This window comes from Apis laboriosa, unplaced genomic scaffold (genome assembly GCF_014066325.1).
Source record: "Apis laboriosa isolate Shangri-la unplaced genomic scaffold, ASM1406632v1 scaffold13_cov153, whole genome shotgun sequence".
NCBI classification, from domain to species: domain Eukaryota; kingdom Metazoa; phylum Arthropoda; class Insecta; order Hymenoptera; family Apidae; genus Apis; species Apis laboriosa.
This window is the reverse complement of record NW_025221370.1, coordinates 5,403,726-5,425,909: the sequence shown is the minus strand read 5'-3', so window position 1 is coordinate 5,425,909 and position 22,184 is coordinate 5,403,726. Positions and strand designations below refer to the sequence as shown.

At 26.8% G+C, this 22,184-nt stretch overlaps 3 protein-coding genes across 4 annotated transcripts in view; 1 reads left to right on the top strand and 2 right to left on the bottom strand.

Annotated features, from left to right (window-relative positions):
- Positions 1–980: 980 nt before the first annotated feature.
- On the bottom strand, positions 981–3,589 carry LOC122720911 (AMME syndrome candidate gene 1 protein homolog). The gene is made up of 4 exons (XM_043947989.1): positions 3,314–3,589; positions 2,635–2,745; positions 2,352–2,557; positions 981–2,173 (listed from the first exon to the last, which is right to left on the bottom strand). Exons 1-4 carry the CDS (start codon positions 3,520–3,522, stop codon positions 2,007–2,009), a joined length of 693 nt encoding a protein of 230 aa, XP_043803924.1. The 5' UTR covers positions 3,523–3,589; the 3' UTR covers positions 981–2,006.
- A 5,356-nt stretch (positions 3,590–8,945) lies between these two features.
- LOC122721059 (venom acid phosphatase Acph-1-like) lies at positions 8,946–11,502 on the bottom strand. Its single transcript, XM_043948280.1, has 7 exons — positions 11,305–11,502; positions 10,987–11,094; positions 10,157–10,422; positions 9,932–10,088; positions 9,734–9,857; positions 9,432–9,646; positions 8,946–9,336 (listed from the first exon to the last, which is right to left on the bottom strand). Exons 1-7 carry the CDS (start codon positions 11,395–11,397, stop codon positions 9,058–9,060), a joined length of 1,242 nt encoding a protein of 413 aa, XP_043804215.1. The 5' UTR covers positions 11,398–11,502; the 3' UTR covers positions 8,946–9,057.
- Positions 11,503–18,638: 7,136 nt separating this feature from the next.
- The window catches only part of LOC122721058, a 125,501-nt gene continuing 121,955 nt past the window's right edge, over positions 18,639–22,184 (top strand). For both annotated transcript variants that reach the window (XM_043948278.1, XM_043948276.1), the window contains exon 1: positions 18,639–18,694. In XM_043948278.1, the coding sequence (XP_043804213.1) occupies positions 18,658–18,694 (37 nt within the window). In that variant the 5' untranslated portion in view covers positions 18,639–18,657. The remainder of the gene's footprint in view (positions 18,695–22,184) is intronic.

The window sequence follows — 22,184 nt, the reverse complement described above, 5'->3', positions numbered from 1 at the left end:
ATTGGCAGTGTGTAAAAAAAAATCAAGTAAAGGTTAAATGAATGAAGAAAGTAAAAATATTAACAGATATGGAAGAACATATTTTACTATACTTTAAAAATCACCATATGTATGTTTCATTAATTCATTTTAACGTTATAATTATATGTTATTTTAACAGAAACAAAGTAATAAGATAAATATATTACAGAAAAAGCAATAGCAACTCTATTTGTGTTTTATGAGTCACAGAATATTAAAATCACAATGAGATCGTCACATTTTCATCTACAACTATAATACAACTATTATTAACGCATTTTAATAGTCATAATGCAGTCCATTGCTTATTTACAATAGAGGTCCCATTCTATCATCTTTATCACACTGCTATTTCCTTTAACAATATTATTTAAATTTTGTAAAATCAGCAATAATTTCCAAACAAGTATCGAAATATTTAGTGTTAATTTAATTGATTATATCTAATTTTAATTACAATTATTCACAAGAAATTACATATTTATGTATTTAATGGTATAATTCTTTTCTGTAATAAAACGCTGGACTATAATATAACTACAAGTATTAAATTTCAATGTAATAATGGTATAAAAAAAAACGAAAATCTAAAAATTAATTATATTTTTACAAAAAATTAAACATTATTAAATTAAAGATTTACATTTTTGAAAATGCCAATCAATATAAATAATTAAATATATGTAATAACAATAAAAATTATGTACCTATACCATTAATACAAAGAAATTTAAATTAGTAAGTTTAAAATTAGTATTTATATATCTATGTATTACTTATGAGTTAATCAAAAACACAATAATAAGAAAGTTTCTAAATAACTCTCTTTGCATAATTAATTTAGAAAATGTATTATTTATGTATTAATTATAATATTATTTAAATTAATTGTTTGATTCATATTAATTTAACTGTTTATGCAAATTTCTTATAACTTTTGATAAATGATAATTACATGAAAGTTATATAGAAAATAATTATATATCTTATATGAATTAATAGAAAATCTAATTTTTTATTCTTCACTTATGTTATTATCTAAAAATGATATTCTATATTTTTGTAATATATGAATAATAGAAACATTTTCGCGTGAATTTGTACATTAAACCTTGTGAAGCAGGCAGTGAATTGCAGGCAGCATCACTGTGCTAAAATATTATTCATGTCACTCGTATACTGTAGACATAAATGGACACTCAATAAGTATGATGGCAGAGCTAATTGCATACTATGTATATTCTATTTGTGGACTCAATCATGTTATTTAATTTATGAACGTATTAAAGCACATGAGAATATGCAATTATATTATAGTACAAGTTTTAAAATTCGAATATTTGACATATATTTTTATCAATGATTACAAATATTAAAGTTAAAAGTTAATGCACTTTTTGTATGCATATATATTTTATGATTATACCAATTATTAAGTATTAAATAATATTATTATATTATAAAAGATAAAGAAATAAGACAGTGCCATCATACATAAAATGCTATTATCCTCAAGGAGGACTATGTGATATCATAAGAGGAAAACCGTGTATGCAGAAACATACAAAGTATAGTAGGCACCATTTTAAACAATAAAACATTGTAAACAATAGTCGCCTCCAATGTCATTTTCGTTTACGAATTCCACGATCAGGTTCTTGTGACGAAAAACGGTGAACACGAGGAGGAGGATGAAGATGTGAATGTGGTGGAGGATAAGATGAACTAGTTTGATCCCACCAAAATGATGAATAATCCCATATAGGTAACATGACAGGAGAAATAGGAGGTATTGGAAGAGGATGTATAAATGCAGGATGATTACGTTGTGTCATTACTAATCCATGTTCCTGACTGGCCATATAAGAATTATATTGAGTACTGTTGTATAGTAGATGGGATGTGTGAGATGTATTAGCATTATAATGAACTGCAACAGAATTTTGTGGCAATTGGGGTCCTTGACTAGGACCCCAAGCCAGCTGCTAGCATCTTCGGCTATGCCAATGTGTCATATAATCTTGATAGCTTACAGTAACTTTCTCACTTTGATATCTTGTTAACTTGACACTACGTCTAATATCTGGAGTGACTAATCCTTTGTAACCACCTTTATGCAGTAATGAATCTATTGTTTGTATCTGGTCCCATCCTAAACATAATAAATTCTGATTTTCCAAAAATTTATATATATATATATATATATATTTATTGAAAATACTTATGTTTATACATACAATTTGAAATTTTATATATAAAATATTGATGATTAATATATAGTAGACTATTAAAATTATTAAAATTATTAAAACAGAAATAAAAAAACAAACCTTGCTCTGTTGCAACATCAGGTAGATAGGTTGCAGTTCGTTTATTGCCCTTCTCATTATGAAATTCTATACGAATTCCATGAACACCTACTTCCCAGTCTAAATAATCAATACCATCTTCAAAGTGTCTCAAAATTGAAACACTTACATGTAAACGTGGTAGTTCATCTCGTGTGATAGGATTAAAGCGTGAATCTTTGAATGCACTTTGAAAATTTTCTAATGTGTTTAAGAAAATAAAACAATACCATTATCTAAAATAAAAAAAATAAAAAAAATTTACCTGGTTGTTGCATATTCTCTAAGTCCAGCATGTAACTGCATCGCATTAAATGTACCAATACAACCTCTTAACCTCATATCTTTTCCAATAGTCCATGTTACAAATAATGGGCTATAAAGTACAAGTAAACAATTTACTACATATTTCTTTTATTATTTATAAACAAAGATAATGTTAGATACAATATATCAATTATAACATGAAAATACGTGATAATTTAACAAAATATGACCATTTATTTACAAATTGAACTTTTGACCTTTATACAATAATAAATATTTTTTGTAAAGAATCTTCTATATATATAACAAATAATTTAAATTTTTTTTAAATTCTATATATTTATAATAAATAATTTTTGTTTTTTATGAAAAAATACAATTAATATAAACAAATAAATATCGACTACAATATATGCATTCAAGTACCATTGATTTCAATGCAAACAAAATCTTAATTAACATTATATCCCGTTGTTGGATGTATCACATTGTAACAAAGGAACTAAAGGAATGTGAAGGTACATACACGAACATAACATTTAAACAGAAAAGAGAGAGCAGCTGATGACAAGCATGTGTGATAAAGATAGCTGTAGAATAGAAAGAGATAGTAATATGAAAGAAAGAATAGAAAATGAAAAAAATTAAAAATAATGTCAATTAATAATATTACTTACAATGCTTCGTTGCTAAAATTGGGCGGTTTTGGAGGGTCGAGTTGATGTAATTGGCAATAAAGAACATCGAAGCAAAAGAAGCCCATCTCAGGCTTTACTATCACACTGTTCCTTAACTGTGTGCCATTTTGTAACACTGAACCATTACAAGGAACACTTGAAGAATTGTTCAGCTTTTGCTTTTTCGTTCCACAACAACCTGCAGCCATGTTTCCTTAGTCAATTCTTTGAACGATTGCGACTACTGCAGATACGATCGGTCCTCGACCCACACGACTTCCATTCTTCTCTCCTGCTGTCGCGGGCTCCATCGCGCGCGCGTTCCGTTAGATGTCCTCATACTCGTGGAAACAGCTGTTTCATTATCTACCATTTGTTGAGAGCGCGGTGACGAACAGTCAAACTTGAAAAATGGCGGTAGTATTCACGTTTTCTTTTTCTTTTGTTAAATTTGTGAAAATTAACAAGTTAGAAGTGAAATAAATCGAATAAACAATCACAATAAGGAAATACAACATAATTTGTAAAAGTAAGTGTCTAAAAGATTTTATTTTAATCTTTTATTGCGTATACATATTATACACTTACAATAAAATTTAATGTTCTATTTAGCGTTATATACAAAAATAATTGGTACATAATCATAATTTGATTTTGTTAATCCATAAATATTTATTCTTTATACATATATAATATAAATATATACTTTTTAATCAACTTTTCTTTTGTAATACACACAAATACATATAAATTTTGTTTTATTCCTTATAATGAGGAACGCAATACAATTGAAGAATTATTTTTTTTAATAAAATGAAAAATTTTCAATAATACTTTTATTATTTCTTCAATAATATTATTAACAACTATAAATACAATTGTGAAAAAGAAAAAAAAAAGAAATTATGCCGGGGGCACCAACTTTTCTAACCCCTTACCTGGCACCTGCTCACGATGCATCGAGAAGCCCAAGGCGTGACAGCAGATTCAACCTGGCAACATGTGCATGCTTGTAGCTGTCCGGTATATTGCCAAGTGATTATATTTTTTCTGACAGATGACATTATATACTCATAGTTTATCATATAAGAGTTGTATAATTTGTGCTAAGTGTCTAGTGAAATTACATTTTCTATTTTTTGTTTCTGAGAATGTATCTTCGTGATAAACAAAAGCAAGTTATTAAATTGGAAAATTGATATTTTATTATAGCTAGTGTTAAGTGTAGTGACACATATAAATATTATAAGAACATAAAAAAAAAATAACATAAAAAAACACTTTAATTTGTATTTATTAAAAAAAGAAAATGAAACTTTGAGCAGTTATCCAAGAAGACAATGTGACATTGAATTATCTTTTTATAGTTAAATTTTAAGTCGTTACATTATTATTTCCATTGAAAGTAAAAGAAAAAGAGAATAAGTTCAATTAAAGGTATAAATATTTAATATGGTTTTAATATAAAGTTTTTTACGAAAAATACAATAAAAAAAGTTGCAAAGATAATTATTCGGTATTGATATATACAGTGAAAAAAATGGGTAAGGATGTTATTTGTATATTTTATCCACGTGTGTATGTGTCATATTACATTATTCGAATCTTATTCGCAATAGTCATTTTCAATTTTATTTCGAATGTGTGTACATATACATACATATATACATAATATGTATACGATGTGTTTATTTGTATTTGTTATATACAGTTAGTTGTATTTATTGTATACAGTTTGTACGTGAACATGTTATATAAAATGTGTCATAATACTTTGAACGTCCGAGTGTGACTCACATTTACGCAATCTTTACGCGGTGCTCAAGTCAGATTATTTCGAATAGATACAAAGCATCGCATGGATATTCAATGAATGGAAAATTCGAAAGTAGGAGCAATACAATATACAATATATTATACATAATATTAGGAAATTTAAGAAAATCTTATTTCTTTTCGAATTTAATTAAAAATTAAAAATTTAATTAAAAACGTAATCGAAATCATTATATTTATTTCAATTTATACTTAGAAGCATCTTATTGTTGATTGCTTTTTTCACATGCTCATTCTTAATTACTTGACGGGAATGTATCGAGATTCATTCTGTAATATTTATAACTGAAGTAAGCATCGCTGACATTGCCATCACACGTTCCAATTTACGCTTCGTAAATTGTCTACGCTTCTGTAGCGTTGATGTACGCTTGAAGCACATCTTAAGCAACGTGGAGTTAATTACAATAATGAGACAGCTGTTATCAGACAGTTGAGTAATCGATTGACATTTTAATGGTAGGTCGATTCATAAGATCTCAAAGGAAATTGAGATGGATTTTTGGATTTCGAAATTATTTAAAAAATTCTTGAAAATGTGTCGTTGCGATCAGATAGAGATCGATTTTTCTGATAATTCTTTTGGCGTGACTCAAATTCAACGATTTAACAAAATTAACAAATTTTATTCTTTCACTAAAATATACAAAATGTATTTAGTAGTTCAACAAGTTATTGTTGATAGTGCACTTGCATGCATTCCATAGATGCAATTTTACCATTTATCAAAAGTTTGATTAACAATTTATTCGATTAGATTATGGATATACGAATTTATATTTGGAAAAAATATAATTGCTATTTTTTTACTTTAAAATCTTTTCAAATAAAACGAAATTGTTTTTATATCAATATAAATGAATATTTATTTAAAATATTTATTTAAAATTGTAAAAAATTTTATCGCATTGAAAATAAAAACTAGCAAATAAATTATAAAAAATTGAAGGTTGTGTGTGATGCAATAATCGTACAAGTAGTTCTTATGCGTAGGAAAATCACATTCCAACGTATAATTGAAGTAAACGTTAAGAAAAGTTGCAGAAATGTTGTGTGCGATTGTGTACACATCATAAAGCCTGAACAATGCTCTTCCTGTATCATTCTTTTCAATGGTTGTATATTTCTTCGTTCTTTTCTCATACCTACACCATGCTCTTAATTTCATTTCGTTTTTTCTTAATCCAAACACGTTTTACAGCGAATTTCTTCCAAGAAAATAGCGATTGTTTTTTTTTAAATAAATAATGTTTAAAATCTTCTTAATCAATTTCTTTTACTTATTTCTTTATTAGTTAATTAGTTTTTTGTACTTAAGATGAATATAAATTGACTTCAAATCTCTTTGTTATTCTTCATTGTGCAAGAACAATTTATAAAATCTATACATCCACGATATCTATCTACTATATTGTTGTTAACAAAATTCTCTGTATTCAATTTAAAATGTGAAGGAATTTTATCAGAAAATTCTGGAAAATATAAATGACAGAGTTTTTTTTATTAAAAAATAATGATTTGATGTTATCAAAGAATTGTAATAATAATAAATGACATAAAAATATGCAAGGTCAAAAATTCTGTCAAGATATTCATCTAGATTGTTTGTCTTCTTTTAAATAATTACTTGTCTATTAGGAAATCTTCACCTTGAGAAGTAACTGTCTTCGTTATCATTCAATAAATTCCCATGTATTCTCCCTTTTCCGTAATTACGATGAATTTATTTTAATGCAAAATTACATGCATCGTTGAACACTGTGCGATTTTCATTTGATCATTTGTAATTAATTAATATAGATTATATCCTATAAAGTATGTAGAGAATATTATTACGCAAGCGAAATTGTTTTCGAAGTTTAAATTATAATTAAATAAACATTCGATAAAAATTTGCAACTTTCTAATATATCTATTTCTCTTAAAATCACAACTATCTCGAAATTTTTATTTTGACATGATTATGTGTCTCTGATGAAAGAAATACGTAATGAAGTGATGACGGCAATTAGTATTTTAAAATCATTATTAAATATCCTGCTTACCATTTGAGGAGATTTTTCTGATTCATAGATTCCGATAATAATCTATAATTATTAAATATGAAAGATGTTTATTCGTACAACTGATGTTTTGTTCGAAGATAAATATCAATGTTTTTTAATGTTATTAAGACAATTCAACAAGATATATATCTTTCTAAGAATTAAGAAAAGTAACAATTGAGAGGGATAGAATTGAAAAAAATAAAATACAATGTCTTAAATGTTATTTACAAAAAATATATTTTTAGTAATTGATAAAATAAAACAAATGATACTTAAACTTTCAACAAAACTGCAAAACATTTACAGCATTGCAATCCATTTGTAAGCTAGTTCGTACTGTTGAACGTCAAAATATTTCTTAGTTACTGTAGTATTTTCGTGAGAAGACGTGCAGTATTACTATGAAAATATTGCTGTGTATATTGCAGTTGCATATGCATTAGTCATTTCTCGTTATGAGTAATAATTTCAAAATATTTGTTAAGAAAATTCTCTATATTTTCAAATATTTCTCCGGTATTTCATTTGAATTTCTTAAAACTTATATTCAAGTGATAATAATTATTTATTTTTTTTTTATCATTAATTATTTAAAATTGTTATAATATTATAATAGAAATATATATAGGTATAAATCTAATTAAATGTTTTATCGAAAAATAATAATAAAATAATAATAATAATAATAATATATAATTTTAACTATTATATGATTTTCTACATAATGATATTAATTGTAATCTTAATACAAAAAATCAACCAAAGGAACAGTACTTCTTAAACAATCATTCACTATGTACATTCGAGCGATTCAGTTTACCAGTGAAGCTTGTACATGTGTAGATTGTTTTATGTAAATCAACGCGTAGGTTACTTGAAGCGTATTAACTGTTTGAACTGAATCGTACATACAAACATATTCTATACGAATCACTCTTCTGTCTAGGAATTACGTGTTTAGTTATACTCAAAGCATCGGTGATAATTGACATACATTAGCCGATTTTCATTTCAAATACAAGATTTAAAATATTGTCATTTATTATTATTATTATTATTATTATTATTATTATTTTATCTAACTTACGATAAAAATATGATACAATACGAGTAAATTATTATTTATTTCTATTACATAAATAACACATAAAATGTCATAAATATTTTAATTTTAATATTCGTCAATTTCACTTTACATTAACTACAAAGTTTGCATTTCTATTACGATTACTACTAAAAATATCGTACTAAACTGATAAATATTTTGCTAGATTTACTCTATAAAGGTTCTTGAACTCTTAACCTGGATGGAAATAGGAGAATCAAGCTGTCAACTTGCAAATCGAATCTGTTCTCATTTCGTATCTGTCAAATATTCTACTTCATTCACTTATGGGAATATTGGCATTGGCTCGACTATAATCGGCGAATTGTATTTTTAAATTGCACATTGTTTTAGAATTATCTACATTTATGTTAAATTATGTTTGTGTGCATATATATTGCAAAATATAATTTTTACATCAAGAATTAAAATATTATTTATAAATTTTATCTAATAATATATATTATCTAAAATTACTCATATTTTTTTATAATTTCATGCAAACAATATTATACAAATAATATTGATATATCTACTGAAAGCAAAACTGAATAATTACAATTAATAATTCTGACTAAAGAGTATAAAAATAATGCAATTGTTTACCTAATACTTTATATTTATATTTAGATTATTATTTTAATATTTTATGTTATTAATGTTTTATGATTTGTCAAATAGTTTTGTTATCTATCTAAATTTAAAAAGTGAAAGATTCAATTAATATTTTACAAATAATATTAATTGTCATAAAATCAATGATAAACATTAATGATATCAAGACGTACAATCATGAAGAGCAAAGTAGAAAAAACATAATACCAGATTTCTCCTGTAATTAAATTCGATGCTGAGGAATTTATTTGTTCATTCTTGGCCATCTTATCTATCTTATCTATCATAGGATGACAATGATATTCATCATCGTTTGGTATTATATCCCTTACAATAGCAAAAAAGTCATACAATGGACATAACTCCGCGCAACCAGGAATCGTTTTATATTTAAGTTGTTCTCCAGTCCAAAATAAAACCTAGAAACAAGTTTTTCAAGGATGAATTTCATTTCGTATTATTTTAACATATTACTAAACTCAATATTTCGTATTTCACGAATTAAAATATTTACTCGAACGTAATAATTCTTCTTCTTATCGCGCAACGTTTCCAGGATGATAGTAGAACCGTATAAAGGAATAATAGGTTCGTCTAATTCTAAAGCTCTTGCAATTGCAGCAACGTTCATTTCATGGCCCGAGAAAAAGAACGCTTTCCTATCGTATGGTTTTAATCTACCCGTTATGTACAACTTGATATCTTCCACCATTTTACGTATTAACAAACCTGAAAAAAAAAAGAATATATAACTTTCATATACAAAGTACTAATTTTAAAAAAAATGAGAAATAATAGAAATTAATATTCTTATACCTCCGTTCAAACGTTTCAATGTTTTTGTGTATGATCTGAATTTAAAATGAAGCGCGACTATCTCCTTTAATAGAGCAGGATAAACTGCCTCGGTCCATTTTGGAAGAGTCAGGTTTTGATTTGTCTGAAAAATATCGTTCATATTGTTTAAAAATATTCTGTATTTAATATTCGTACGATATGAAACTAATTTTTCACCTCTTCTTTTAATAAATTATAAAAATGAAGGACATCGGACGTCGTATTGATGATCTTCCCACTTCTCTCGGTCAAATAATTCATCACATACTTGTATTTATCCAGTAGATTTTGAGCTTCATTAGATTTTGAGAATTCATTATATTCTTCCTTATACCTTAAAATAAGATAAAGAAAATTTTAATTACGAATATATATCGTAATTTTAATTATGAAAATAATTACTTTGGACAATTATACGAAAACATGAGATTGTCGTGCTTATAGGGTGCAAAGAAGGAGTACGTCGGAATCCAGGGTAGATCTGGATTCCAGGTTTGCTTCTCAGAGGGTGGGAATAACCCAGCCAAAACTAGCTGCATAGATAGCTGAGTTCTTGAGATGTAAGTCGATCGGGCATAGATCTTCTCTGGCCAATAATCTGGTCCGAAATATTGATTGTAACGTTCACGTAACATTTTTCCAATTTTGTATTCACGTAATTTACCTTCCTGCATAATTGCATAAAACAATTATCGTTATCTATGCTAACCGATTGTATCGATAGCATATAATGGCTTCGCAACTAAAAGATAGTTACAATTCGTTGCGTTTTTAAAAATATTATTTTTAACATTATAAAATGTTAGCGTGATATTCAAAAGATATATATTCAATATATAATAGTCGATATTTAAATTAATATAAATAGTACATTTTAAATTTAATAATCAATAATAATCAATTTTACAAGGAAACAGATGGAAATTATTATTATACTTAAAATAAAAAATAAATCAAGCTTGTTCAAATTTTAAAATACCAATCGCAAACATGTTTAATCGTAATCCCAAGGACTTCTCGGAATTCTCAAAATACCTTATAAAACCACACCTTAGCATTGACACGGTACTCGAGATTTAGATCCGTATCAAAGATCTAACTGTGATCTGATGTGATTACATTGAAATGCATGAGCATGAGATTATAATCAATATTCATACGTTCTAGAATGTATCATATACAATATATGCGATTCATTGTTATTTCAAATATGCATAATATGTTTTACCCACGTTTGTCAAATCTCCATTTCCCATTGGATAGTAAGAATAATCGCGGTAAGGATCGTTAGGATAATTTTGAAACTCCTTATGAGGCACCTTCTCGCCATGTCGGAGCACCTTCGAAAAACACATTTTTATTAATATTTCGTCACAATGAGGATAATTTAAAATACGGAATCATAGGAATCACACATCGATGGCTAAATGTTTATTCACTTTCACTTCAAAGTATTTAGGAAATAAGGTTACATCCACCTCGATGACAACACATTTATTCACATACAGATTTCACTGAAAACTTTTATTCGATAAAATAAAATTATTTACCACGTGCAACATTTGTAAATCCAAATCACAATTGATCATGGTCACGGCGAATAATAGAAGGATAAAAGAGATCACTGAACCATTGAGTAACATGTTTCATTTATTTATTTATTTTTTTTTTTTTTTGTCACCAATCCGATGAGATATAAGGTGTACGACAAGTACGTCCGAAATGTGCACACGATCTACGATCTACGAAGAGCTATATATTCCTGCTCGTGCTTAACTAAAACAACTGGTGAGTGGGGGTGGATAAGGAACAGGTTTGCAGTTCCCCCGATTTTTATTGTGGCTTCCCCGTTTTTACTCGTTACGTTGATCCTTTTCCTGCTATCAAGTCGCGAGCGTTATATTCCTCGAAGGCCATTCAAAGAATGGGAAATCCGACAGAGAATGTCCGATCTAAATTGTTGAGGTTCAATATCAATAATTCGAAGTTCTCGAAAAAATCGTGCATTATCTCTGAATAAAAATCGCTTTTGATTGCTGAAAATACTTTTATTTAATCATAATTATGATTTTTAAGTCCAATCTTGTATTCGTACAATTATTTATTGCTTAATCCGAGGTTGAAGCTTCAAACAGAAGTGGAGAAAGTAGGTAAAGATTGAATATTGATATATGTGTGTTTCTCATCGAATATGCAAATGATGAAGACTGTTTTAAGAAGTATTTTGATCTTTGATCTTTTGTCGGAAGGAATGTTGCATAAGTATTTGAAAATTTATTTATATCTTCATATATTTTCTTCATGGAAGTGATCTCAATGATTTGATAAATCAATTAACCAAAAGTTAATTGATGATATAATTAAAAAATAATATCAATTTATAATTTGTATTATCATAATGTATATAATCATGCATATGAGAATTATGTATGTGATTTCGTCAAGAGAAAATTTGATCGAAATTTATCAATGTAGCAGGAACTTTATGAGATAGTTTTCCTCTTTTATTTAATTTATAATTCATTCTAAGAATTTAATATTAAATTTTATTGTTGGTTATATTACATCGAATTTTCTAAAATACTATGTCATCGAGTTCAAGTTTATGTTTATTTTATTTTTGATGAAATAATTCTTTATAAATAAATCAATCATTTATGAGAAAAATTCTCTTCAAGAATTTTCAAAATAGTATTATTAATAATATTAATAATTTATTATTGTATTAAAAAAGAAATAAATGATTGGAAAATCGGTTAATCAGAAACAAATCGAAGTTTCGTAACTTTTTCTAGTAAATCGTTTATCAAGAATTTATCAAGGATTTTTATTGATGTAACTTTTATTTGATTGCATCATAGTGATATATTGATCATTTATCTTATGGCATTTTTAACAGGATATTGCATTTCATTCATTTGATATAAATTATTCTAAATATAAATTATTAAATATAAATTATTCTAAATACTTTGCATTTTATATCAGGGAAATTTAATCAAATTTTAAAAATTTTTAAATTTAATTTATTAGATTAAATTTAGAATTTATAAGAATTTTATTGAAAATTCAATCAACTTCTTAAACAAATTTCATTTAAGGCAAACATGAACTATTTGATTTTGTAAATGTTTTAATATCAAGGAAACAAATAACGAGAGGGAATACCGGTATGAATCATAATCATCATAGTTCTTCTATATTCATTTATTTTATGTAGATTTTGTTAGATCCATGTGTTAATTATCTTGTTTTATTTCGGTAACATCTGACGTGGGAATCCTGATTTAAAAATCTTGTCACGCCTGCCCACCAAGTTTTTCCTTTTACGACTTCATTCCACGAACAATGAAACTTGCCGCTTATACCGTAGACAAACTGTGCACAAAAAATTATACAATGATAATACAATGAAACAATTCGTGTCGAAGTGTTAAAAAATGATAACGAAGTTGCAACTTTATGTGAAGTATATAATACCGATCGTAAGAAATATAACTCGCTATCAGTTTTTTATGGACATTTGTATTTCGAAAGGAAAAATTGCAAATATTTTTTATTTCTTTTTTTATATATTTTCAATTTGACGCAGTGCTATTGATTTGTTCTTCAATGGTGTTTATTAGCAAAACATTCTGTTTGATCATAATGTAATATATAATATCCATATCGATATAGCGAACAGAAAATTGTGAGTGATATATTATTTATACGATCAATCGGAATGGAAACATCAATTATCCGTGATTTAATTTAAACGGTACTCGTCCTACATTTTTTATTTTACGCAAAACCTTGTAGAAAATATAACGAGATTATGAGCAAAACATAAACTATTTATGGACGATAGATTTTACACTCCAGTTCATTTTTATTTAATCGAAAAATCGTCGATCGCGGTTCAGGTACGACCTCGTATAGATTGCGTCTTTTTTTAAAATCTTGCTGCGTTAAAATAATTCTCACTTTAAAATCGATTTCTCTATTTCTTCACACATTGTTTCATATTTTTGAATATTGCATCTTTGTAAAGAGTCTTTAGGATAAATCCATTTTTAAATATTTTAAACATTAAATATTAAAGAATATTTCTGTTTAAACATACAATGGTGATTCTAAGTATTAAATATTTAATTCATATTTAATTATTCGTTTGAAATCTGTGAAATAAACGATGATAGATGTAATGTATACGGATGTATAGATATATTTTTACTGTTGATGCTTAATAATGATACACACGTCATCAGGATAGGCGAAAAGAAAAAACTATCGCAATAGAGAATCATGGATGGAAGGAATTATAGGTGTGTCGTTGAAAATCTGATATACGCCTCCGTTTTATGCGTATGTGTATATTAAGGGTTGAAATAAAAAAATCGTCTTAAAAAATCATTTTTAAGAAAATTTTTCTTGCTACAAAGATCGACGTTGCACGTTTCTTTTTTGCAGAATGAATATCTTTTGAAAAGATTTCATAAGATTTATATAAAGAAAATAATGACGCAAATGTATTAAAATTTTAATTCTTGGTATTCCTCGGTATAGCAATTACTTATAACTATATTGATATGAGTTCATATGCCTCGTTATCATTGACATTGAAAAATCATTGCTAAATTTATAAAGTTATCGTAAAAATGTAAAACGATTTTTTTTTTAATTTATTCCGAAAACTATTTAGATAATTATTATTAGAAAACATTATTAATAAAAATTATTAATAAAAAAACATTAATAAATAATAAAAATTGTAATTGAAATAATGATGATGATAAAAATTCTAATATAGCATAATGGATAATATTTAATAAAATTCAATTTTTAAATTTTTATTATTTCTTATATCCGTTTATTTGTGTATTCATAATTAAGCCGAGTTTCGTAGCAATAAGAGATTGAAAATCCGATTATTCGTTTATCTTATTCATATTTAAATTCGAATGACGTTAAGAATCACTTTAACAAATTTAATGAAGTTTTGTTTATCTCAAAAAGGCATATATTTCAAATAGCTATCGATTCTTGCATGTTTGTTGATTTCAAGATACATATTGTATCATGTTATGTAAAAACTCCGTTAGATTGTAATTATTTGTTGCAAATTGATTTGCATTTGATTTTACTTGTCTTCCTCTTTCCTTCCATTTCATGATTTATTATTGTCTCATTCTATTTTTTTTTTTTTTTATTTCCGAACTAGATTTTTATTCATTAATATATCTTTAAATCGATGTATCGATTATTCTATTACATATTTAAGTTAGTAATAATCTTGAATCGAACTTTCTTTCACTATTTTCATTGGGAGATACGCATGTATTGCTTGTTTCTGTTAATTGTATAAAAAAATTATTTGTTATATATTAATTGTTCCGGTTGATAAAAAATTTATTTAAAAATTTATTTTATCTCTTATCAATTTTATGAGAATTTTATATAATATAATTATAAGTATAAATATATTTAAATCGTATAATTATGCACAGTGAATTATATTATATCAATATTTAATCAAGAATTTATACTCTGGATCTTAATCTAATACTTTGATTTATCATCCTTGCACTTATGAATATAAAAGTGAATGAATAAAATAACGGAAATATCAATTTGCGTTCTTAAGTAACCAAAATTAAAATTATTTAAAGATAAAATTTCATAAAATATAATAATTAAATAAATATAATAATAATTTTAAAAATGATTACATTATAATAAGATATTATCTAATGAAGCGAAAAAAATAAACTAATTTATATTTACTTAATTCATATTTATGTGAATATAGAGTTATACATTAACTTTATATTTTATGTAAATTAATTCTACTTTAATTATTCTAACTGAAATCATGATTAACATAATCGAAAATAACATCGATATTTTTATAAATTACTTTAATACGTAATTATAGTATGCTTTTAAAAAAAAATAAAAATAAATATATAATATATAATATAATAGATTAGAAATATATAATAGATAGGATAAATTTACGAAGTAATTTAAGATAATGACATTTATTATTTATAAATTTTAAAAATAATGCATGTTCATCATTTTTAAAATTTAAAAATTTAAAGTAATGTAAATATGAATTATCGATGAAATATATCAATTGTGCTAATAATAGTAATGGAAACAGTAATAACATCGTTGTTCACCGAAGTTTATATAATTACTTGAAATCGTATTCAAGAATATGCGTATGAATTTTAATCTGACTACAGATATTCGTCGTTGGTACAAGATGCAGAGAGTAGTTTCCATTATTACGTACAGAATTAATAATGGATGTATTAGACTACGAGACAGCAGAGTCACAAATTAGGGATATTTCTTATCATAAATGTACAGCCACATATATATCATTTTTATGATCTGCAATCATTCATGTATTATAATTTTTAATAAGCGAAGTAACATTAAACAGGAAATATAAATTTGCCTTTATTAAATCGTTTAACTTGATTAAAATTCGAGAGAGAATATCGAGATGCACGTTATTCCTATTATTCGATGTTCTTTCAAATCTTTTGCAATATTACTCAAACTGTCGTGCCTTTACTAATTGATAGAACTTTGTGTTAACATTTTTGAGAAAATTTGGATTGCAAGTGTTTCGAATAATTTTACAACACAAGATATTATTTTCACATATAATTTAGATTTAAATTAATCTGTTATGTATCAAGTTTAGCTGTTTAGAAATAAATCTGAAAAATAATCTAAATAATCTAGATTGAAATAATTTTTCTGCATTCTTATAAAATTTATTTTTATCAAAAACTATTATATTTGAACTATTATATTGGAATGAAGCTATCCGGTAGGAATCCGATCGTTAGAGAGACCGATTTTGCAAATATTTTTACCCGCCATTTGAACTGTCAAATATCGAAACATAAAAAGGCGGGAAAAAAAAGAACGGAAAGACCCGGATAGAACCGCATCGTTGTTAGATACTGCAGTTGTAGTCTGACTGTAGAACTGCTGAGAAAGGAAATCCAATACCATGGAATTGAATAACGTATCGACAGACGTCGTAGGGTGCGAAGGCAACGTTCGGGAACAACTTCCTTTTACGGAAACGATGATAGATCTGTTCGAAATCGATGGAATCGATTCGTTTCGATCCCGAATTCTTAATACAATTCTTCAATTTTCATCTCCTTCGTACTCTTGTCTTATTCTTTCATGTAATATTCTTTCTCTTTTACATGAGAAAGTTATTTGAGAAAGTTTACGACAGTTAGCACTGTCGTGATAATAACGGACTTAAGCAAACCATAGAAATATGAATGGACCACTTCAACATATCTTAAGTGCATCGTAAAATGGACGAGTAAAAAAATATAATAATGTCAAAGATATGTTGAGGAAGATGTTGAAGAGTTGTAAAAGTAACGAATGATGGAATAAGGATGATACTTCCTTGACGGATTGGCGCGAAATTTTCCACCATTAACTTTTATTTGGGATAAGACAGATATACACGTATGATATGGGTCGCCGGAAGTTTGGGTAAATTATCCAGCGTATAAACGAGCTTATGTTCCAGGACACGAACGAAGTTGGACCTTGGACTAGTAACCCATATAATGCGAACTGAGGTAACACGACTGTCCTTCGAATATCGATAACGCTTGCACACAGTTCTCTAACATTCTTTATCCTTCAAATTTTGTCGATCTGTACCTTCTTCACAGTATACAGTTGCACGTGTAACTGTCTCTCTCCATCACACGCAAATTTATATTTCGTTTTGATGAATATTTCCTTATATATTTACTACTATATAATACCTATCTATAATATAATTAAATAGAATAATACACAATGAATGCACAGGTGAATATAATGGGAATTCTTATCTTTTGGGAATTCAAATCTTACGATATCTAGATCATTCAATCAATCAAATGGTAAAAGGTTTAACACGATATATTCTTCAAATTTGATATCGTGAGGCATCGAAATCCTTGACCTCGAAACGAAGTGATACGCCACGAACCTTTTCGTGGATCGAATTCTATGACATAAGATCACAAGACGCACCCCAATCTCTTCTACAGACACGAAATAACGTAATCCTTGACCCAGGCATAACAAGATCTATGTTTAAGCCATTCCTCAAGGTGTGCCATCAGGTATACAGGTATAATTTCGTGTCACTATAAATTTCACATCTCAAAATCGCGAATTTCAAATGCATCGGAATTATACTGATACCGTTGAATCCATCTTGAATCAGTTTAGGATTGTTGAATGTAGAAACTTATTTCGAATAATCCTGGATTCTATATCTTTGAATTCGTTCTTGGTCTCAGGTCGATCTCAATCGATTCAGAATCTTGGATTATATTCTAATTCACCATTCAATTTTTTCATTCTAAATTACTTTGAAATAATAAACATTGTTATTTAGATCTGTTAAATCAGTTTAGAATAAATTTTTGAACTCTGAATTTTGGAATCTATGTATGTGGGAATCCAGGATTAAATCTTTGATTCTTTGGATTTACTCTGAATCAATCTTTGCGACCTTAGTGGAGTTAGGATTTTGATATGATTCGCCACGTGTTGTATAAACTCAGGTCACGGAGTTCAAGGTTCTACAGGATAGTTTGGAACTAGATTCTGTGAGCTTGGATTCATGAAATTTTAAATTGTTGAATTTCTATGTTATCGATTTCTTAATTAATAATATTATAATCAAATTAAATATTAAATCATCAAATTAAATATTAAAATCGTTGCATAATTTGTATCATTACTCTGACCATGTTCTATAATTTATAAAAATTATATTTTCCTCATACTAATTAGTTTTAATTGTTTGTTTCAGATTGACATTGGCAAAGATAGTGGGACTTGACAATTTTACTTGAGGATTTTATATGGTCTTCTTACTTTGTGGAACAGACAATGATGAAGGTAAGATTTTAAATATTTTATTAACGAAATAGAAATCAATAATTTTAAAATTAATTAATCTTTAAAAAAAATCTTTAAATTGATAAAAACTTAGATGAATGAAATTTAAAATGTTAATTTTTCTTTATTTTTTTTTTTTTTTTTTGCAAATATGTGATAAATGTATACTTATCTTTATGTATATTTATTAATTAATACAAATGAGACATATTATTCATTCATTGTTAAAAGATAAGAATATCAGTAATATTATAATATTTCATATTACTATTCCTATTAGACATTATTTAATCATGTTCATTATAATGTAATGATTAATTCATCACGTATAAATACTATATCAAGCAGAAGAATTTATTTTTATTCTTCAATATACATTTTTTTCACGCTCCGTTAAATCGAACCTCCTAGTTATTTCTCAATTGAGTCCGAAGACCTAGTGGAGCGTGTCACATCCAGGAGGCTGAATTCCATTAACACCAGTGCATTCAGTCTCGATTCCAGATTAAATAGAGTTTATTTTATAAGAAACGAGGCCATGTACACACGTTTAATCCACATGGAGATAGTAGTTCGATCAATCGTTTATTTATGTTCAAAACTAGTTTTCGCCACGTTTAAAGTATTCAGTCAATAGATATTAAATTTCAATGGCAAAGCTTCAGTCCTGCAAATAAAAATTCTATTGTACGTAAGTACGAAATTCTCTTAGATCGGCCAATTTTGAAATTCTTATGCATCTATTTCGAACAATGTTGCACGATATTGCAAGATATTTATACATTATACAAGATATATTTGAATTCCGTTTGAAATGAATATATGAATCGATTATATTTATTCATTTTTGAAAATTCGAAAGTTGACACGGAAAACGATCGTTCAAAAATTGATGAAACCACGGAATTTCTCGAACGACAGGCAGTAAATTCAATGTTCACGAACGTGAGCAAGGAAGTGACCGATAATGGTAACGGTGAAGACTGTCGAAAGGAATTGAGAAAGATAGTAAACGACTTTTCACCGAATCGTTGAAAAATGATCGGCCACGTTTTTTATTGCTTTGGATAAGTGGATAAGTATCATGGTATATAACAGGTTTTCCACTTTGCTACTTCATTTTTTTCGAATAATTAATGAAAGAGAAGATTATAAATGAATGTTGAATTACGTAAAAAAAAAAATGTTCGTCACTGCTCGAAAAGTTTCTTATCGATGTCACCATAATTATTATGAAAATTTAATGAAAGAAAATATTTGGAAATTCAAGGGTACTCGAAAAACGACATTAAGATATTAACTTTATTTTCATTCGCTCTTCTTGGAAACTTTGAACCATCACGCAAGCAACGGTTACACGAAAGCTGAAAGTTGAGAAAGTTTCAAATTCCAAATTGACTGGGAGCCATATTAAACCTAGTTGTATACCGCTTTAATTGAAATCTGTTTTAGTAAATTAAAATTACTAATAAGGGAGACACTGCGTTTCGTGTCTCTCATTAGCAATCCTTTCCATCGTACAAAGGGCATGAACGATCAAAATTGAGCAAATGCCAATCGTTAATGAATTTGCTACTGTATCAATGTTAAATCGTTGTACGAATCTATAATTTCGGTTTAATTTTGATAATAATAATAATTTCGATGTGATTTCGGTAAAGGTTCACAGGATAGTCATTTGAAGCCAATTTATCATTGTGTGATTCATTTCAGTAATAAGTTAGATTAAGACAATTGGATATTACGTACATAACTAGTAATAGATATCGTCATTATCATCGTACACAATTGTTAGTTCTCTATTAGTTAATCACTAGCTATTCGACTATCTAGTAAAATGTTCGTGTTCTGTAAAAGTGATATTTTCGTGCGTGATGCGAACGTGGTCAGTCGTATTCACGAAGTAATTTTGAAATTAAAGTCGAAATTATTATTATTAGATTATTAGATTATTAGATTCTATCACTTACATTAATTCTATCATATCGTATCATCGTAAAATGTTATAAATTATTTTTAACGAAGTACCTTTGTATCAAAAGAATAAATGATTTAGAAAGTTAGAAGTGTACAATGGAAGTAACGAGTTTCTGCATCGAATGTACCATAACATAATATTTCTGAAATTTATGAAATATGTAACGATTCGTGAATAAAACATGAGCAACAATTTTTTTATATCCATTTTAGCATTAAAGAGATATATTTATTGAAAATTCGAATGAAAATTGGCAAAAATATAAATAGAAAAATATCTGAATGGTTAGAATAATTTGAAATTTCTTTTATTGTTGTACGATAAGTTTTCTTTCATTTATAAATCAAATATTTCCATATTGTAAACGAGAGAGAAAGAAAGAATTTATTTTATAAACAAAAAGGAAACGTATGTTATTTTATCTTGAATTGCTTTTTATTATTATATTTATATTATATTATAAATTTGAAGTTAAAAGTTTCAATATTTTAGAAAAATTTTAGAAAAAGAATCTATTCGATAAATATATATATATATATATATTGAATACTGGTCGAAAAGCTAAAGATTATGGACAGCCGCGTAGAAATTGACGCCATTGTACACGAAAACTCAATATATCTTTCGTTCAGTGACCTTTCAAGTTTTCTGGCTTGTGTATTTCTAAGAGATTTCAGATTAGTTCGAAGTCAGTCCTTCAAGAACAAACATTCGTTTCTCAAAGTGTAAGGAGGATTTCACGATTTTAGAAAAGATTAAATTCTTTTATATCTACTATATCTCTACATTCTATATAATCGATTTCTCATAAATCTTCTTTCTAAATTTTCAAAAATTTAAACGACAGTAAAATTAAAACGAGTAAATTAATAGTAGAAAATTGAACATTTAAATAGCAGCATAGAGTTATGTTATAGCAGTGGAATTTGAAATGTAAGTTTACCAATATAAATAACATTGCGTGAAAATTGCTCCAAAAATTAATTTCATTTATTTGAAATACATAAAATATTCAGGTAAATAATGAAATATTCAAATTAATGTTATGGAAAATAGACAAAATATATAGTATATTTGTATTTTTGTTATTCATACATATATATATTTTAAAATCCTACTTAATTATATTATATATATGTGTGTTTATATATAGTGATTCCATTATATTTGTGTCGTTTCAAACATCTTGAAAAAAGATTTATAGTTTCCTGAATTTATCTGAATGCTTCTTGCGTCCATCTTTATCCTTATTTCAAAGAATATCCTTTTATCTTTTTAGTTTGAAAAATTTTTCGTATCGTGATACTTCTATTCGCTAGAATACCATCCATGAATGATTATGGACACACACACACACACACACACACATATATGTATATCATATCGTATATACTTATATTACTCTTATATTCTATTTACACAAATTATAAATACAGAAAATTCCTCGTGTTATGTCAGAAAATAAATTATACATCTTCATTTGTTTAATTGTATATAACATTTAATTTAAAC